Here is a 21,059-nt window from a genome sequence, read left to right as displayed (position 1 = left end):
AGTCTCTATAATTCTTCAGAAAATCCATGAATTGATTTAAAATTTTGCAGGTAGCTTTTTAATAGTAATAGGAATCTATAATAACAAACTCAACACGCTAGCATTGTTTAAGTATATAGCCTATACATCCTTAAAAGTCAGAGGTGAACTGCGCGACAACCGATTCAGTTCCTTATGATGAGCTGATGTTTTCAAAAGGAGAGATTTTGTGCAGATCGTAATCCGTCGCATTAGATCACGTAATTCTACTTTGAGTAATAACTTGCACGTTGATTCCCTGATTTGAAGAATGAAAACTAGCAACGACGTGTCTCTCCTGATCCGACGTATATTTTTCCAAGGGGAAAGATTTTATATTGGAAATCCTCTCACGTATCTTTCGATTTCAACAGTTTTGCGTTCGGTAGCTCCTTTTGTTTTCATTGAAAAAAAAGAGAAAAATGGAGAAACGCGATTCCGGCGAACTTGGCCCTACGAATTTATTCGCCGTTGTTCGCCGCAGTTAATTGCAGTCTTGGAAGTTTCATGGCTTCTCGTCTGCCAAAGTTTCAACTTCGGCCGATTGTCGTTGGCCCGGAGCTATTCAGAAGTATCCCGCGGAGTTATTTTCAATTGTTGCCCGCGAACTTTCCAGAAGGCTTCTTCTATTTTTTTTCACTCCAAATTCAGATCCGCCACCACCTTTGTCCGACGTTTAAGGTTAATTAAACCTGCTTCCACGTTGATCCATTGTTTTAACTTTTTCCGAAGGCTCCCCCTGCTCTCCCCGTCGCGTTTCGACGTGAACCGAAAGTTTCTTTCTCCCGGAGGACGCCGAGTTGTTGTGCCACTGTGATTTTTTTTACACCAGTTGAATTCCGAGTTTTCTCTTGTTTAAAAAGCCCTTAAAAAAACTTGGAAGAGACATACATTCTTGAACGAAGAGGGCTGATCCAGAATTCTGTTCTTGGTTCGATCGTGGAATTCAGAAGACGGTATTACGGGTGAATAAGTAAGTGCACGCACGGTTCAGTTGTTTTTACGATCTTCCGGCGCGAAAGCTTCGATTACGCAAATTATAACAGTACCGTTCCGGCCTCTCGACGAGACCACTTGCCGCAGCCCGTTCGCTACGCAATTCGCTCCGACGGAATAATCGAAGAAAGAAAAAGGGTGAAAGAAGCCTCTCGCCGAGTCGACGAGTGGGATTCCACCCCTCTCTTTCGTACCGTTTGAAAGTTCGAGAAACGATCGCAGATTAATCTTCCGATTAATTTGTAGGGCTCGCGACCTGTGAACCGAGATAACGCGCCCCGCTAGCGCGACCAGCCATACGGATTTTTCAGGGACGAGAGAAAAATCACCACGGCGAAACTCTCTCCTCTCCCGGTTGTATTAATTTCGTATTTGCCCGATGAGAGGTTCGAAATTAATGCGCCGTTGATTTTAACGCGTTCTAGGAAGGAATTGAAAAGTAGAGAGACTTTGTACTCCCTTCTGTTTCAATCCTTTCTTTATTAATTCAGAAGGCCGAGTGGAGCTATAATTAAAATCGAGCTTCTCATTTTTTCTGCCTCCCATCCCCCGAGCCTGGGCCCCCTACCCTTGCACGCTCTTCTTTTAATTTCGGGTTTTCTGTTTTAATTACTTCCTTGGTGACTGACTTCTGTTTTTCTCGGCATTTCGTGAATAGGATTTTACTAAAATTGTCTGTCGAATGGCCTTGCGTTCCTACCGAACGGATATTCGAAGCATCGACTGTACCGTTTCTGCTCTGAATTCCATCAGCTAGACTATTTTACATACACTCGTGTTCACAAGTCTTTAGTATATTTCTCAGTATTCTACTTATTGTCCATCGATCATCAGAGACTGGCTGAATTGAAACGCTATAGTAAATCATATAAAAATTATATGAAATAGTTTCAATAAAACTGTACATTTAAAATATCGAATTAAATCATTAGAAATTTTCATTTGTTCATCGACGACCTCAGAGCATCTCGTCCGGTCATACGTTTCATATATCCCGAGATTTATGGACGGGGATGTACGTCGGATGATCGGCTTCCGAACGAGCCTCCGCGAATACCCGATCGACAAACAAGTCGATCTATCTCGACAATAGGCACGAATTAACGTTTCAACGCTCTAACGCGGCGATCCAATTTTAATTAAATGCATGCGGCCGGGTAATTAGCGAGCTACGGTCACGTTTCTCGTGCTGCCCGTATCTCGGATCGGATCGGTCGCATCGGCCACGGTCTAACCCGATTTCCCAATTTCATCCGGATTTCCAAAAGGTCACTCGCAAACCGCGCTCTTCCTGGTCCTGGCTATTTTCTTAACGGCGAAAGGTAACTCCGAACACAATAGAAAGTATCTCGCCAGAATCTAGGCTACCTCGTACACGTCTCGGTCTGTTATCCTTATTGTATGTCACGGTAAAAGTGCAAAATCCAGCTAGAGTGCAGACTTCGTTAGCGTACGCCGTTTACGTAAGCGTTTACCAATGCGATGGATTCAGCCGCGGAAATATTTCGGTTTACTAGATTCATTTTATTTGATACACGTTGAGTCGCAATCGGACCGTGTACTTGAACGTAGAACGAAAATGCGACAAATGCGCCGACCGTTCTGGACGTTAATGTACCGAGACCTGAATACCGAGATGCCCTCCGAGAACGACGACAAAAATGTTTGACGTCCGGTTACCTCGGCCTTTTGACGCTCCATCGACATTTTTTCGGCGAATATAAGGGAAGACGGCGGTGATGGAGGAATTCCGGAGATGAAAATTACAGTATGGAAGAAGAAGTCTAAAAGACCACGAAAAGCTCCAAGAATCTACCAGTAATTGAGAAAGCTTTATTAACATCGTGCGAGTGGTTTAATAAAAAATAAAAACAAGAGAGCGTTAGAAAGTAATTCGACTCAGTCATGACAAGGAATTGCTCTTCTCATTTTAATTTCAATGTAACTGGGCTGCAGATGTTATGCATTCATAAAAAATTTATGAAAAGTATAAAGAGTGCGTACAAAATGACTTAAGGGATTATTAGAAAAATGTATTATCGTGGCGTATAGAGGATTGGGAATGTCCTTCATTTTCTAGAAACCCCATTTTCTAGTTTAAAACATAGTACAAGGATTAATGAGGTTGTAATGGGAGATTCCGTTCGATCTTCTTAGTACAAAATGAGAAAAATTGCAAGGAGTGGCGCGGGGAGGGTAAAAACCGTGGCGGAGGACGGAATTGGGATTATGATGAAAGAGATGGGATAGTAATTTCGTGCGAATTCGCGCCTTGTCGATTTTTCCCGCGTATCCTGTACCCTCAGCGTTTTCCGATACGGGGAATTTATTGATTCCCACGATCCACCGAGACGAGTTCCATGGAAGCTAGCCCGGAGGGAATTTTAAAACCGCAGTCGAGCGTGCAGCCTAAACTCTGCCTTAGATATTACCCTCCATCCACGATGAGAGACGTTGACCAGTTTACAAGCCAGAGACCAGAAAATAATACCCGTTCCGAGCCCGAAATTAACTTTTCACTTCGTGGCTAAATGAGAACGGAGCGGTTTTAATTTTTTCATTTTAAAAAGAACGAGTCAGATAAATAATTGACCTTCGTAATGCTCCATGAAGTATCGAGAATTGCATTACGAAAGAGTCATGAAGCGACAAACTTTATTAGAACGCGATTAAAAATTGATCCCCCGATCCGACGAGGTAAACAGAGTTACAGCTGTAACACCGAATGATGGGTTTCATTAGGGGGACAACGATACGTAACCGGTTGTCATTGATTTTAATCGGACACCCGCGAAATCAGCTTTCCGATTCGGACTTTAATGAAACTTCGTCAACGGGGGCCCCGATGAAAGTTGAATGTCGATATTCGACTTTCACGATTTTACCAAGTCACTCTCCGTAATTATGCTAATAGATACAAGCGGCTCGCGTTAATCGTTTCCAGATAATGCAACGAACTTCTTTTTCCCCGAGGCTCGTTCCGTTGCGTCCCAACTTTCTTGCTTCGCTGAAGATCTGTCGAGGTTTCCCGCGAACGAATCCTTAAAGAACTTCGAACGATATCGAGGGGAAATAGTTCTCTCGTTTCCGCGTACTATCTTAATCGGATTTGTTAAATATTCGTTTGACCCGACGTGTCTCTGATTCCCACCGCCTGAAATTCGCCTATCTGTCTCGACCCGGCACTCGGTAAAACGCGGCAGAAGTGCTAAAACGGAGTCCCATAGACCCAGCCAAATAATATAATCCATTATGCAAATCGTATTGTTCAAGCGTCTTGCGATTTCACGGAACAAGAAGGCGGATCCACCAGATGAAATTTTCATTACCTAAAGCACCTTGCTATCGCCGAGTTGAGACTGTTCCGGTTAAGATGATATGCAGATCGATATCCCAGGCGGTGGAACAATCGATTTAATAGTGATTACTGGTCTCGAGACAAACGATCGACGCGACAGGAAGCATTACACCCCCTCATCATTGGAATTTCTTATCTTCTTTCCGAGTAGACTTGCAAGCAGCAGCAGCAGCAGCAGCAGCAGGAACGCGTCAAGCAAATTGGTTCATAAAACCGGTCGTTTGCGATCCCACGTAGACGTGAATTAAGAGGGTCGATCATATTTTCATCGGTCATCCGGGAAACTAGCTATCGACTAGTTCGAACTGAATCCAGTGGAACCGAGCGCGGCTAATTGTAATTAGTAGATAAGCAGACTCGATCGAGGCAAATAGCACCGGATCGGGACCCGTTTCGAGGCAATTGAACGCAATTGTCTTCGGAATCGAACCCCCGTAATCGAACTTGAACCGATATTAAACTTTGCTCAAGTCGAGTCGGCGAAAAGCCTCGAATCTGTTCCGCGTCGTAACCGAGCTTTATTCTCTGTGTTACAGTGTAAGTTGAAACCGATTCGCGTGTAAATGCTTCCGAGAGCACCGTCTTAGAAGCGTTCGTCCGGCAGACAGAGGACTGGGTTGGTTACCCTTTGAGAACGAACCCACCTGCTGACTTGGCATCCAACGATATCTGTAAGTAATTTCTGGCTTACGTTTATGTAGTCAGAACGAATACTACATTTTATTATCGCTGCGCAAAATAAGATGATAATTTTCAAAAAATTGTTCGACATCGTGTTATTATTTTTTACGATATTATATCGTTTCGATAATAGATTCTCTTTCCTTTGCTTTTCGTTTGTCCTCTTTTACATTGCAGACGCGATCAGCAGACGAATTATAAAAATCGTAAACACAACTGTTCGACTACTCGCCCCCATCGGGCGTTCCGGAAGCGGATGGAACAAAGTGGTCTAGCAGGAAACGTAAATTACCGCGGCCTCTCGAACCTATCGCAATTTCCAAACGTAATTTTAGCCCGAGGTACTGCTAACTTGAAAGATAATTGATTAGACCCGAGTATCGTGGGAACGAGCGCGAAAAGTATATCTACCGTCGAATCGGATCGAAACTGTTCCATCCTGAATCGCCTATTGTATTATAGAACGAACGGATTTTTTCATTCCACGATTTTTATCTACTAGCGGTTCCAATTATCGGCTTTTCGAATTACATCATTCGTTATTATGAGTCATTTGATGATAAATGATTTGCGAATGCAAGGAACGCGTCTATCTTGCTATGTTAACGTCTAACGCTGCTAATTCTACAAAAAGGACCAATGGTTTTTGTTTCAGAGCGAGGAGAAGGAAGGCGGGTGGTATCACGCGGTGAACCACGAAGGAAACGGATCTTGGCGGCGAATAGTGCCGGTGCCAGGTCCTTTATCCTCCGCGCATGCTTCAGCAACGAAGCTGTTCAGCAACGACACCTCCCGCGACGTCGTCGTCATCGTCCAACATGTTTCCCCAACAGTATTGCCTACGATGGAAATACCATCACAGCAACCTGCAGACTATGTTCTCACAGCTGCTCGAGCGGCAAGCTTACTGCGACGTCACTCTGGCCTGCGAGGGCAAGACTCTCCGAGCGCACAAGGTAAACCCTCCGTTCCTCAATCTACCCGCCTTCACCAGGGACGTGACTTTTCTACACGCCACGGTAAACGCGTCAATTTGCATAAATTCGTCCCTCGACTAGCCACGGCTCGTACAAACTCGTTGATTTCCTCTCGATTACTTCGGTTCATTCCCTCGGTCGATGAACCTGTTAATTTCATTAAGTCACGGGAAAACAACAAGCTTTTTCGTCCCGGATAATTTGATGAGTTAATCCTTTAAAATTGGCACGTGTTCATTTAACTTCGATAGGGGAAGAAAATATTTAACTTGCCCCGCGTTCGATACACATACGTATTATACTAATTAAACGAAACGTTGTTCAGCATGAATTACGTAATTTACTGTTGTTTAATGTCTATCAGTTGAATTACAAAATTAATCAATTTGGACGAATTGAGGCTCTACCGTGGAAAAAAAGATTAACTATGACAAAGCCTAAAAGCGTTCTGCAAGCATTTGTAAAGATTAGAGGAAAAAGGGTAAATTTCACTTTCGTCGGGATAATCGGTGGCGTTGAGCCGAAAGAATAATTGTTATAACTGGCGAGCGGTTAATAGTGACGGGTTTGCCCTTCGTTGAACTCGATAGTATCCTATTCGCTTTAAAATCCCTTTTCCAACGTGTACGCTCGGTTTCAGCTATTTTGTGCTTTGAAATGTTTTAGAGGCGCCCGACCGCTCGTTCGCTGAGCTCTGCGTCGTTTAACACGTTACAGCCACGTTGTATTATCGTCGAAACGCATAGTACTCCATTCTCACTTTCCGTAGATTGGACACGCGGCTCTCTGCCCTTTTTTGTCCGCCCAAATTGCTACGTACAGCAGCTCTGCTGTTACCATTGTGCGGACAGCTCAAACCGATTTCTCTCGGATAAAAAGTCATTTTAATAAATTTATCGCCCTCGAATCTTACGACATTTTAAGAGAATGGGATTTCAATTCGAAGTATAAATGATCTTGTCATACATCGTATTGGGAAAGAGAAGCGACTGCTTGGAGAAGAGAATTGCTCTTTGAAGTAATGAACTACAAATCGTAGACCGGTTTGTGAGGTAAAAAGTAAAAATGTCTACGGCACGATTTAATTTCCGAAAGATTTGGAATTTCGCGAAAGAAACGGCGGTACGACGAACACCTCTCTCCCCGTAATTAAACTTCGTCCCTCTGCGGCGAAAGGGGAGAGACGAACGACGGCGTAGGACGAAGGCAATTTCGTCCAGCTTCCATTGACTTGGACGATACGTCCGTTCGTCCGGCTGTCCCTTCCGTCCCGGCTCGTTTTTTCCTCGTACACGTGTCTCTATCGGTTCGCAAGCCAGGCAACCCCCGTTCAACCACCCCTTTTCGTTCTCCTCTCCGTGTACGTTTTTCTGCGTGCCCACCTCTCTTCCTTGGCGGTGCCGGGCGGAGAATTTCCTCGATTCGTCTTATTGCGCGTCGTGCGAGGAGGGTTGAAAGGAGACAGCAGCCGGAACGAGAAGAAGGAAAGCCGCACCACCGAGCCAGGCCACCGAAGGTAGTGGGGATGTGGCAGACCAACCACCCTCGCCTGCCCCGGGGAACATAAAACTTAACAAACGATCAATTTTCTGTTCTTTGTTTCTTACCAGGCCTGGAACTACGGTATTTCGCCACTCTCTTCCACCCCCCCTACCGGTCGGCCACGGTGCGCTCTCCTACCGAGCGCCACCCCCCGCGCCTCGTCCACCCTTTCCTTCCTTCCTTTCTTTCTTTCTTTCGCTCTTTGCCGGCTTCGCTCTCGGTTTTCGACCCCCGCCCTCTCACTTTCCCTGGCAATCGCTATCTTCTTCTTTTTCTTCCCTCCCACTCTGTCCGCGGGGGCTGTTTCACCCCCCTACCTTCGCGAACAGCGACGGCCCGCGCGCCGCCGCCCCACGGCCCCTTCTACCCCGTGTTTCCCTTTTTGTATCTTCGTCTCGGCCGTGCGTCGAAACGAGCCGCGCAGAGGAGAGGCACTCTATCAAAGTAGAGTACGTTTGGCTTGGTTTATTTTTTACTTTGGGAGGGGTCCAAATTGTAAAATCAATACTTCCTCCTAAATTTAGAATGCCGCCACACCGAGCGACGCCGACGCGCGCGCGGCCTTTTTCCTCTCCGTTTCTTTTCGGCCTCTGTGCACCGCGCAGCGCCGCGCCGCGCGTCGCGCCACGCTCTTTCACAGGGGGCTGCTCGTACGTCCGCTCGCTCGCTCGCGTGTCGCGACGCCGCGCGCGGGAAACCTCCCGGAGTACGAGGAGGGTGGGTGATCTCGCGAACGACGCCGCGCCGCGTCATCGCGCCCCCGGATAACAAAAGCCGACTCGGTGTTCCTCTCACCACCGATGATCCGCCTTCTCCTAAACGGATACTTCAAGACGTCGCGACGCAAAAAATTTCGTTTCCCTCTGTTCGGCGATTAAGCAGTTAATATAGTCGTGATCAACGATAATTATTATAATTATAATTGTAATTAGATTTATAATGTTTCTCATTTGATTTTATCATGACTGAAATCCTTTCACAGTCATACATTTTGTTAATCTTTTCACTTCCTGTATACGAGTACCTAATTGCTTGAAGAAATATACATAGGCATTGTGGATGCACATGCGTATGTATAGACGATATAGTTTCCTTTGAGTTAGAAAAAAACGTTTCCAATTTCGGTGGTTCGTTACGACCCGAAACATTCGTCACGCAAGAGAACGTGGTTCTAGGTCTCAGAAATTACGGACAGCTGTTCTCTTATCCTTTGTGGCACCTGTATCCAGGTGTGCTCCACGATCGTAGATGCGATCGCATAAACGGGGGAAAAATCGAAATAATTCTTCTGGCTTTTTGTTGCCACCGGATGAAAGCTGGCACGCCGTTGTTTCGAACTTCCCTGGGACTGTACGTTGTATTAAGAATTCAGTTACGACAACGTCGCTGTAATAAAGTTTCCACTTCGAATTAGCCTTATTTCGTCGTAGCCTTATTAGCGTCGAAGTGAATCGAAGTTAAGGAATTGAATTCCATTTAGTGTTGGTCGCGAATTAATCTCCGTCTGTCACGTTAATAATGTTCGGCTCAAGGGGTCGGAAAAATCCGTGAAAGAGGAATGGATCAAAAGTTACAAACGAATACGTTTGTCGATGGCCGGTCAAAGGGGTGAGTAGTTTGGCGGGAGACTTGTCAATTTTTTTGAAAGGCCAGGAAAAATATAGGGGCGTCGAGCAAGATGTAGGTGTACGTGAGTGACAGGCCGGAAATATTCGTTCGGATTGAAATATAAACGAGCGCTTCGATCTACGGTACCGATTGGTAGGTAGCTACGATCAAAATGCAACGTCAGTCCGCGCTACTACGTTGCGGTTTGTTTTATAACGCTGTTGCGTTTGCTTTCTTGTTGTTTCGGCTTGGCGATCACCGCCGCCGGTGGGAGGTTAAATATCGATTGCCGTTCGATGTAACGCTTTCGGGGCTTTGCTCGTGGCAGCTGAGGTCGTCTTTTTCGTAAAATAAACCGATTTCGAGTATCCGAGTGAGTCCGGCTGTCCGTAGCCCGTGATCCCTGACGCGGACAGCTTGATTTCCGGCTATTGTGCACTAAATGAATAGACGTCCGCGTTTCGTGCAATATTTAAAGTCTGTGAACAATTTCGGCATTGAACCGCAGACGCTGTTTAGTTGTTTAACTCGTCGGGGAAATTGCCGTCCACCGATAAGAAACGGAATAACGCAAACGCGGATTAGTCGAATCGCTGAAAACAAGTTAACTCGATGGACAAAAGTATCTAGCTTCCTCGTGTCGAAGAAAAATTACGATAAGAAAAGAGATTGCCGTTCGTGGAAATCCATTTAGAGAAGCGTTGTCGCAAAACGGATTTCACTTTAACAGTGTTTTCACTTGAAGATCTCTTAAGGGTCAGCACGAATGTGGCACTGCAGATTGCAAGTCATTCTTAGAGACTCTTTTTACTAAAAATAGAAAATCTCTTTTTAAAGAGAATAGTCCCAAGAAAAAAGTCCTGAAACAGAGGACAAAAATTTTTCCCATTTTTTTTTTTCAAAAAATATTGCAGCTTGATAGCGATTTTTCGGTGACAGTTTTAAAATTCAGGACAAACCGATGTGTAGAATTACTCGGCTTTGGTTAGACAGTACAAAAAACGGAACATTTGCATTTTCTGAATTAGTTCAGCCACTGTAGTACGTATTCGTTTTTAGAAATATGCATTTCGAAGAAAGTCATTTTTCGATTAAACATTTCGTGAAATCGTAGCAAAGAAAGAAAATCGTAAGTATATAAACCGGTCACGATGGTAAGACTCCAAAGATTTCTCGCGTTGATCCCACGTGGACGGATTCGTTCAAATGGAAATCGATTTCGATCGAGTTTCGGGATAGAACGTCATCGATCGACAGGCGAGATTAGATTCAAACATAAAACATCTTGACAGCGAGAGGCTCGCCCCTTTTGCGAAACGATGCGCGTGATACGTTAATTCCATTCGAATGAAAAATGAATTTAACCTAGAAGCTGTAAGAGATCGTATACGTATGAAATACGTACATAGAATCCGGTCTATAGTTGAAAACTGCTTTTGAAAAAATAGGTCGCGGTGCGGTTAATCGACGCGGCCGCCCTTGAGTGTATCGTTTACTCAATTCCCTTGCGTTAGACACTTGCCTATGAAACTTTCACGAGAAGAAAAGACCCTGCTCCCAACGAAATTTTTATATCATCTTAAAACTCGTTTTTGCTTTCATACGCTCTCTCAATAAAACCATGAGAGACCATTTCGTTTCGTTTTTTCTCTTTTCTACGTGCTATTCAATCCGAATTGCGCTTTCAAGGGAATTTCTCTTTACCCTTCTCACTATGAGAAGCGAATTGTGTTTGGAAAGTAAGGCCGTCCAATGACGACAGTTAAGAGTCGTTAATCGTGGCCGCTTGGGAAGGAAATCGACTGACTGGCTCGGGCGGAGGCGGACGATGTTACGTTATTTTTCGATCGCTGGTCACTATGCGAACCGGCGATCGGGGTCAGCCTATCGGCCAAAGGCATTGGCGGAAAACGCGAAGAAAACGACAGTGGAGATTCCTGGCGTTCTGCGACCGTGACGACGAGATATCCACACGCTCGTTCTCAGGTTCCTCCTCTGCGCGTCGTCGCGTCGACAGGAGATCCACGTTACGACACAACGCATTCGGCCGCCGCGTATGTGTGTGTGTGTGTATACCTCGCGGGTAATTATATGCCGCGGCAGAAGGGTTGCCAGGTGCCAGGGTCGTTAAACCCGGACATCCTGTGTTCTAAAAAACACGACGCGCCGCTTCCTAACTGTATAAATAATAGTACGTGTACGTACGCCTTTATTCCGTGAACCGCTCGAAAATCTATGCATCCGCTACGGGAGCAAGCACGCGGATCGAGGTGGTAGCCAACCCTTGCGTCGGTAATAAACCCAGCGAGCGTCCGTCGTACGACGAATATTTTCTTTACTTAAAACTGCGCGTTACGAAGTTACATGAAATGGTGGGGGATTAATCGTGGGGGGCGAAAGCAGCCGCGTGGATAAAATTCATAGACGCGTTCGGTGAAAATCGATCGCGTCCCGAGGCGATTATTAGGGAAGGTTTTTACCGAAAAGGATTCGTGATCCGAGGGCGGGAGAGCGCGACAAAGAATAGTCGATTGACAACACCGACGAGCAAAAGTAAACAAAGCGTTCATTAAACGACGCGTTGCCCGCTCGGCGACAAAACGAAGGGAGAGAGACCAATAAATAGACGGAGGGACGGAGAAAAAAATATAGAGGTCCGCGTAAAACCCAGTGACACTACGCGAAAAAAAGTGAAAACGCTGCCAGTCTCGGGAACAACCCCCTGCGGACGGAAAAAAAATCGGCGCGTGGGTGATTCTTCAAAAGCCAGGTTGGAGAACGCGCGCACGAATTTTTATTCCAGTGCGTGCACCGGGACGCGCCGCGGCGCGCCGGGTAGAAAGAGGGTGACGAAACTCGTAAAGGACGGAAAGAGAGATCGGAAGAGAACGAGTGCCCTCGCGCACGTGTTAATGGGATTTTACGAGCGACGCGTGGCGAAGGAAAAGCCGTTTCACGAAATTAACACCCGCCGAACCGAGTGAACTCGTAAAAAAATATAATCGATATTTTCGCACGGGTGCAAGTACAATTTTTTCCATCTCTCTCTCTCTCTCTCTTTCTCTTTCTCTTTCTCTTTCTCCTCCTCCTGTCGTCTGCGTGTGAGTCACGCTTCTCTTCCCATGGCACTCGCGCGTACAGTGTCTGGCAAAAGTGACAAGGCACCTTTGACCCTTGTTTTAAGGAATTAATTCGTCCCTCCCGAGATGAACTTTCAGGAAAATAAAATAATTTCGAGATGGTCTAACATTTTTTTATTAATCACGCCAATTATACAAAAATATTTGCCTGTATCGAAAATCATATTTCATACATACAATTGCGTTTGTCTATTATATGATAGAAGAAATCAATCATTTTTTAGACAATCTTTCGAACAGACACTGAAGGGTCAGTAACGGATGCTGTTAGAATCGGACGAAGGTTCGTACTCACTTCTGGCTTTCGCTGTACGTAAATACTCATGGATAGCACACGAGAGTTTTCTCGCCAGCCACCGACATTGGCGTAGAAGATTAATTTGTTTTACTCGCATCTCGGGGCTTAATGTTTTTCATTAGATCTCGCCTCGCTCGTTTCCCGTGGCCCCTATTGGGCGTGCATTTACATTGTTCCTAGCCGTCTCGACGTCTCGCGACGACGCGTTCTCGCGCGAAAATTCGCCGAACCAACTTTACAACAAGGAACAATCGCGTCACCAATTCGGGTAGGCCCTCCGGGGCCGACGGGGTTCAACATCGCCCTCGCGACGAAACTTTCTGCGTGCACGCGATCGGCACGCTGTTCTCGCCGAGAGAATAACTATAATTTAGCTGACGTACCCGCTCCAACGATTTAACGGTACGAACATTGTTTACGGCACTTATCTCCTTGAATAATTAATTGCAACCCTTGTAACATTCGAATCTCTTCAAATATTGTTTAAGAAATTAAGGGACAAAGGAAGAGTACTTCGAGATATCCACAGAATTTCCGTTATTCGTAGATGTAATTAAAATATACCGAGATTGTTCATATTCTCAGTAACGTGAAAGATGGAGTCTTAAAATAGGTACAGTCCGATATTCATATTTGAGATAAGAGAATAAGTGAGAATTATTAACGATTAGTAGAATGCATTAAACGTCGTGGAAAGTTCTTACGAAATTCAGTTACCGCGGTCGAATGAACAACACAGTACCAGTCATTCATTAAATACAGTTACGCGCTCGCGAATGGCGAAACTAAACTCAATTTGCAAACGTGCATGACAAACCGATGAACGGGCCGCGTTCAAGATTAATCCTTCCCTCCCTCCTTTCTCGTTCGCCTCTCGAGATGCATCGGCGATAAACACTTTCGACGATCGAAAGTGCGCGGCTCCGGCTTCGGTGCGCGAGCGTTGGTCGTTTCAACTAATAATTAGAGTTCAAGAAGTCAGTCACGCGGTATATTCATCGTCGAAATGTAACATTCTTTGCGCATTGACGATTAATTGTATCCCGGGGAATATTTCACTCGATGGGGCGTGGTTTTCGACGTTATCTCTCATAAAATTGACAGCCGAATATAGAGAGCACAAGCTGTTACGCGAAACATTCTCCTGACTTTTGTCCCGTCGCTGTTTTCGTTTCCGAGGGCACAGACTGGCCTTCGCGAATTTTCCAAAAAAAATCTTTCGAAATCGGTTCATTCAGTCGTCAGGCTCGCACACGTGCGATTCGTTCCCAGGCTCTAGAATCTAGAACGAGTCACATTTACATTTGCTTGCCAGATTCAAGCTACGTTTAGACCGGACTAAGTCATTCGACCATTAACTTAATTGCTCCTCGGTCGCGTTTATATCTTAATGACAGCATAGCAGCTGTACATTTGTTTTCGAGTAACGAAGTGTACGTATCAACGCAAAAAGCGAATTTGTCTTTGGACTCGAATTTTCATGAAGAAAGAAATAATACGTGCTCGCTAGCCGATTCTAAACGCACCTTAAACTCTCCGGAGCGTGACGATTACAAATCAATGAAATCTCACGGCGGTTTATTAGAAAATCAGCGCGTGACTACGTTCTACTTTGTAGATCGTCGGGTTCCTTACGCCACTGCGATCACGGGGACACGCAAGCCCATGTGCATGCTCGCTGCTCCGAATGTAGTCGTGGCGTGTACGTACACGTGCGTCCCACACACGTACGCACGTCGGACAATTGCGTTTGTCTCCTCTCCTTCTCGATTCCGGTTCCCTCCTTTTCCTTTGTTCGATCTCTTCCCTCGCCCTTTCCCTGCCGCTGGCACCCACACACACCCTCTCCTTTACCATTTTTTTCATCCTCTCCCTTGGACAATTCTCTGCTCCCCTTTCCGCTTCAATCTTCCTTCGCTCTCTCGATCCTCCCGCTCGCTGTCTCGTTCTATCGCTCACGCTTCTGCCCCCTTCTTCCCTCTTTGACTTTGCCTCTTTGCCTCCGTTTCAGCCCTTCTCCCGATCCCACCGCGCTGCTGTTTTCCTCTTTTCTCGTTTTCCTCTCTCCTTTCCCGACTTCGCTCGTTTTCCTTTTCTCCTCGCGCATCTATTCGCAGTATGCTGTGTGACCCTCTACTATACTATTATTTCACCCTTTCGCTTTCCTTGATCCATGCACCACGGCTCAAAGGTTCTGGGACACGTGACGCGATCTGATGGAAAAGTACTCTCAATCTAATACATTTGTCAGAACAAAGTCACTTCCCTCGTGTCTACAATTTGTGCCATTCTTCACTTTCTCAGATCTTTAAAAATTCTAATTAGAATGTAATTCGACTAATATATTTAATTGTGACGAGAACTTATAGCATATTAAGTAGTCATGTTTGTGTCGCACGAAAAAGTCTGCAATTATTTAATAATTAATCAAGTATCCAAGATAGAAAAAATCGTGTACGACCTTTCTTGTAGGTCAACTTTTACTACAACTTTTATTTGAAGCATTTCTCGAAATTTTGAGAAAGAAAAATTTTTATTTTTCCGGGATTTTGTCGATCCTTCAGATTTTGCGAAATTTTCCTTTATTGCAAATAACTGTTTGCCTGTTGCTGCTATCGAAAAATATTTGAAACGAAAGTTGTAGGCACCATCAAAAACTACAAATTTTGTCTGAAACGTTTTTCGCCAGTACACTTCGTAAAAAAATTGTTTTTTCGTTTTTTGCCAATTACTCGTTAACTATAGCTACTAGCGAAAAACGTTTCAGATAAAAGTTGTAGCTTTATTTTTCGCTAGCGTGTTTTGCAGTAAACCGTTTTGTCGTTTTCTGCCAATTACATGTTAATTATAGCTACTAGCGAAAAATGTTTCCAACAAAAGTTTTAAATCTAATTGCCAGATACAAGGAAAGTTCTATACAATTTCCTTTTAACTCCACCGAAAAGCGGTCACCGACTGTGTTTTAAGCTTCATCGGGCCCCATTCACTAACTCAACAATTACACGGACACTGTCCTCGATGTTCATATGGAGCCAACATGAAAATTCGAAAATTCCCGCTTCGTCACGACCCTGGCCTTCACGCTCGATCACTTTCTCAGTATTCGTTCGCCAGTCGGTTACGATCCCTCCCTCGAACCAGAAACAGCGTCATCCGGCTGGTCTCCCCGGTTACATACATACCTACCTCAGACAAACTCGTAACACTAAAAACAAAATTGATCGCTCGAAAGACACTTTAATAACATGATTCCCTCTCTTTCCCTTCGAACGCTGCAATTACTAATTTAATCCCAAGACTGTCTTGCGTGAGCAACGCAACACGCATGTTTCTCTATCTCCAGAAAAGATCAAACATTTCAATTTGGCGCATTACAAATGATGTAGTTCAATGAGTATACGAAAATGTTTAGAATCAAGAAAACTGCGGAATCGGAGCAACTGTATCTAGCGAAGAAAGTGGGAAGAGAACGGGTCTGGCACTCGTCAGCCGCATCTGTTTTCACTAATTTCGGTTCCCCATTCATGAACGCGATACGATGAACTCCGGAGATTATAACCGTTGAAATGGAAATCGCGTATGCATTATTTATGAAATTACATAAGACGATTTTTCATATTTTTTTCTTCCGTCTTTTCGAGGCCACAACTTCTTCGATTTCTTTCTCGCCGGATGCAAACCACATTCGGTGGTGTCGTCGACCTTTCTTGGCACAGTCGCTTTCGACATCTAAGCAATCTAAGGCCTCTCCCAGCGTCTAGCTACACTTCACATTCTCTCTTGTACGAATTCGTACTTCTTCACAGTATTCTTCATCCATATAATAAATATACGCGGTAACGGTTTATGATTTCATGAAGGATCCACGTTTTTAATCCGGACAGTGACTTTCACGAAACGCGAGATTAGTTTCGAAAAGAGTGGGACGTCAGTCGCTGCACCGGCGAAATAAGATTTAATTTCGCTCCTCGCTGCTTCCCATCTGCTTAGAGAATATTTTTCCCGCGCGAGTCGGTTCCGCTGTTTAATATTACGAAATGGAGTTTCGAATCGTTCGCTAACCAAATAACTCGTTGTCGATTCAATTTTGCGTCACGGGTCCGTTCTCAAGGTCGTCCAACTTCTTTTCTGCCCGTCCGTTTTCCATTTTCCCTATTCCAGCCGCTGAAGCCAGAAACGGAAGACGCCTGAAGTATCGATTGAATTACGTAATTAAAGGAGGCAGAGGCCGGTAATCTCGTTTTTCTAATGAACTTCGTAGCGGATGTCCCTTACGTTACGACAAACGATACGTCGTCGTTCGGTGAAGAACGAGTGTACGGGCGAATCAACCCCTTGAGGCCTGGCCTCGTACCATGCACACAGTATATCATTTCTTGACACGAAAATTGAAACGCTTCAGAGATTCTATCGGAAAAACGCGTTGAAGTCTAATCGAAAAACCAGATGCATTTCTGTGCTGATCAAGGCATTGAAGTCTCCCGCGATCTCTGTAAAGAAATGTACATCTAAATCCAGAGTCCCATTTACAGAAAGAAAGCTTCACCCGTTGCCTCGAAGTTCTTAAAAAGACTTCTGTTGTCTCACGTTCAAAACTGAATGTCGACCAAGAAGAAATGGTTCCGTTAATCGTGATCGACGATACTAATTTTGACTCTCTCAAAAGAAGTATAGGATATTCGTGCACACATGACGCGTGTATGACGAACGCAAAACGACCAGAGGGATCAAAAATCAGAAGAGACAACGTCGACGTCGACGTGGCGTTATTGCAACGAGCCATCGAGGCCGCGCGCGCGCGTATCAATAAATAACCGTAAAGCAGCGTTAACAACAACAACTATACGTCGCCCATCGTTCCGTGTTCCTTTTGCTAGCCCCTCTCTGTTCGGTACCGCCGTCACCCCCAACGGGGTGTGCACACGTAGGTACAATCGATTGCGTCTGCCAAGCTTTTACGCCGGGGAGAGAAAACCGGCGAATCGACAAATTCGACGCGGCGCACCCCCGTCTCCGAGGAAGGGGTCGCTCACCATCGGCCCCGTCCATTTATATCCTCCTTTCGTCCTCCTCCTTTCTCCTCTTCCGCGTGTCCCACCACTATCCCCGGCACTCACCCTACCCCTCCTCTTCCTCTCCCATTTTTTTATTGCTATTTTCTTCCATTCTCCTTTTTTTTATACTCGGCGAAAGACGAAGCACCCCGTTATGCACGATAAAAAGTTTAATGTCAGAGAAGACGTCGCGGGGGCGGCGAGGGGGTATGGGATGCGGGGTGGCCGGGCGTGGGTGGACGGGTTGGCAATCCGCGGGAGGACGACGGGGGTCTCTCTCTGCAACGGGCTGGGGTGGGTAGGCGCGGGTTCGACGTCGTGGCGACGGGGAGGAAGCGGAGAAGCTGTGGCGAGGGGGAGGGCAGGGGGGTTGAAAGTGCCCGGGGATCGTAATGACTCGATATGAAACCCGGGCAGTGCAATTTCTTTCTTCTTCTGCCCTTTCCTTCCTTCCCCGCGCGTCTCGACGTCTTCCTCCTTTTTTCATCGCAGTATTTCCCCATAAAAGCGGCCCGGCATAATAAAAAGCGTTATATAGCTGGCACTGAAAAGTAACGCGCGTCTTTCTCTCTTTTTATCCTCCGCTATGTAGCATCCGTGCATGTGTACGTGTGTTCCGCGCGCACCGGCTACCGGTGCGAGAAGGAGGGAAACTTAGACACGGGACGGCGGCGCGGCGTAAGGTCTTTTACGGCCTTATTTGCGGAGACGTAAAAATCGCGAAAATCAATACGGAACTTCTAACATTAAATATTCAGGCTATTGACTGGGCGGGGCCGCGAGCCAGACACTCTTTTCGTACCTGAGAGTTCCGCGAGCTTTCCGCCACGGGGACCATACTTCCCCCGCTATCCGCGATACCGCACCCGGTTCGGATCCGCGAAACGCTTCCAGATGTTTTCCCGACGAGGTTACCGTCGATTCCTTTGCCACCGGCCAGTACTCCGCGCATCCTCGACGTTCCTCCGCCAGCGAAAGTCCACGCATTACAAATGATTTCACGCTCCACGCGCCTAGTAGTACGCGCCTCCACGTAGTGGAGCGTATCTCTGTTTAAGAACAGCTGACGGGCCCTTGTGCGGCACAAACTATCTTAACTCGAGGTTTTCCTCCTTTTACTTACGATCGTCGATAGGTTTATTGCCCCGTTGAACGCTGGGCACGCAGGTTCTCGGAAACAACACTTTTCTCTGTAGACGACACAAAAGCTGACAGCTGACATTGTTTCTGATTTGTTTTTTTGCGTTGCTTAACATATTATTAAAGTACGACATTTTCAATTATTCCTGCTATTGAATTTCTGTACATTACGTTTAATATATATAAAACGGACGCAGTTCTTTTTTCACGGCCGATGTAACTGCCACTGTTGCCCGGCTTCCGTCACGACGATTTATATTCTTTTGTTCGGCGTAATTAACTCTTTACGTTGGGATTTTCGTTTAAATTCATTCGCGATCGGAAAGGTGGCCATAGTCAACGAATTAATATTTTTATTTTTTCCGTCGGGAAGAATAGGATATTTGATGCCCGGTTTTGATTAAAAACGATTTACGGTGCGCGCGCGGAGTGATCAATGTTGCAATGAAAATTTTCAGAGAGCTTTACCCAGGATATTCGAGGTTCCTTTTGACGGGAATTTGTTTGATATATGAAACGATTAACGCTTTAACTGAGCAATTATTTCCAGGGAAAAGCGCAATATCCGACTGTTCTTTCTGTAACCGGCAATCAAATTCGACTGTTTCGCGATTGGCTGAATCGTTTCGGCCGAGTTCGGTCACGTTTCCGTTCGTGAAAAATCGGACGATTCGACGCTTAACGTGTGTGGGAATCGTCGACAACGGGCTTTCGACGGTACACACGCGCTGCTCGTTCTAACGATAATGCGACCCGTTTTCCCGGGTAACATTTGTTTTCTGGATAACAAAACTGAAAAACAAACATCATAAAAAATGCAAGCCCGGGCGAGGTAGTCCGCTTAAAGGGTTAAGAAATAAATGATTCGCAACGAAACGGGGCTTTTTGCGTGGCGAAAATACCACGCAATGGCACACGAATTAATGCGTATTCAGTTGCTTCATTTTACTTGCATATAAAATTCCATTGTTGTTCCGTAGAATAATTTTCAAGGAATTACGCGAAATGCTGCCGCGCCGGGTGGTGGGTCAGAGTCGATAGAAACCGGGCTCCGCATGACAAAAGAAAATACGAAAGAAATAAAAGGAAAGGGGAGAAATAAAAAATGGAAGAAAGGGCGTACACGATTTACGGTGAGTTTATGTTTCTTGTAAAATAAAATGTAAATTCCGCGAGGGAAAAATCCTATAGCTCCGTGTCGTACTCGATCCACAATTAGCACGAGGGAACGAGATCCAGTGCGTTTCACATAAAAAATTGGATACTGTTTTGGACAATGGCCGTTTACGAGTCATTTTTCACGTTTTTCGTCGTCACGCGCGCCTTTAGGAAAAGATAAAAAATTGAACTTGCAACTGCACGATATTATGCGTGTGACGTCAATGGAAATTAACAAAAAGACAAAACGATGACTTAATAATTAATACGCGGCTTTCTCATGCATTCGATTTTCCTTTTTAGAAATTTTTTCTATGATTTACAATTTATGGTAATAATGACGAATTGCGAATAAAGTGTAGCTTTACGACGTTCTACAATACTTTCTCTGATCTCGACTGAACTATTGCATTTTGACATTTTCACGTTTTTACGCAGGAAGAAAGCCAAGAGAAAGGTCCTTGGAATCGTTTTGGTCGCGACTCGGTTCGAGTGAAATTACAAGGATAATGGAACGAAATGTATTCCCTTGACGCGTGACTTCATGGCGTCAAGGCGTTTCAAATGAAATTCCGAGCGCCGGAAATGCCTTCGTGACGAGGAAAAGTAATTTTCGCGATACGGACTTGTTCTCAATAGAACTGTTAGAACGCCTTCAGAACGCCCCCGCCACGTCGCGATCCGTCGATGATAACAGACAAAATCTAATATTAATGATAGAAAGTCTATTGCGACTTTTAAATCCACACGGGATACATTTTAACATAATAACAATTTCCAAGATGATTAGAAACAGAATTTAATAACGTAGGAATTCAATTTCATTCCACGTTCCCTTAAACTTGACTTTCTTAGAAAAGCGAGATACGGTGAGCGAAATTTTACATTACGTTTCAACTCAATCTTTCTGCACGACGATCGTTGGAACGCTCGTTAAAAAATAGAGAGAGGAAAACTGCGTGAGATCCTCTTAAGAATGTATTGGCTATACAGTCAATACCAAAAGTTTATGTACCTTAGAAAAACGCATTTCCTATAATTAAAAATAGTGCACTTTTCTTCTAATTTCGATATTTAATGAGTTAAGTA

General features: G+C 45.1%; 1 protein-coding gene across 16 annotated transcripts in view; it reads left to right on the top strand.

Moving 5' to 3' along the window:
• Positions 1-21,059, top strand: part of LOC108628260 (zinc finger and BTB domain-containing protein 20) — a 70,036-nt gene that overhangs the window by 42,406 nt on the left and 6,571 nt on the right. For 12 of the 16 annotated variants that reach the window (XM_018030054.2, XM_026816372.1, XM_026816366.1 and 9 more), the window contains 2 exons: positions 4,909-5,043; positions 5,709-6,009. In XM_018030054.2, the coding sequence (XP_017885543.1) occupies positions 5,809-6,009 (201 nt within the window). In that variant the 5' untranslated portion in view covers positions 4,909-5,043; positions 5,709-5,808. Of the gene's footprint in view, positions 1-828; positions 992-4,908; positions 5,044-5,708; positions 6,010-19,714; positions 19,946-21,059 lie in introns of those variants that run through there. The other 4 variants (XM_026816377.1, XM_026816376.1, XM_026816373.1 and 1 more) reach the window with 3 other exon arrangements.

The sequence above is a fragment of the Ceratina calcarata genome, unplaced genomic scaffold, assembly GCF_001652005.2.
Source record: "Ceratina calcarata isolate Rehan_Ccalc_2016 unplaced genomic scaffold, ASM165200v1 scaffold514.2, whole genome shotgun sequence".
Classification (NCBI taxonomy): Eukaryota; Metazoa; Arthropoda; class Insecta; order Hymenoptera; family Apidae; genus Ceratina; species Ceratina calcarata.
Note: the sequence above shows the minus strand (reverse complement) of the source record. Positions and strands in the feature narration are given on the sequence as shown.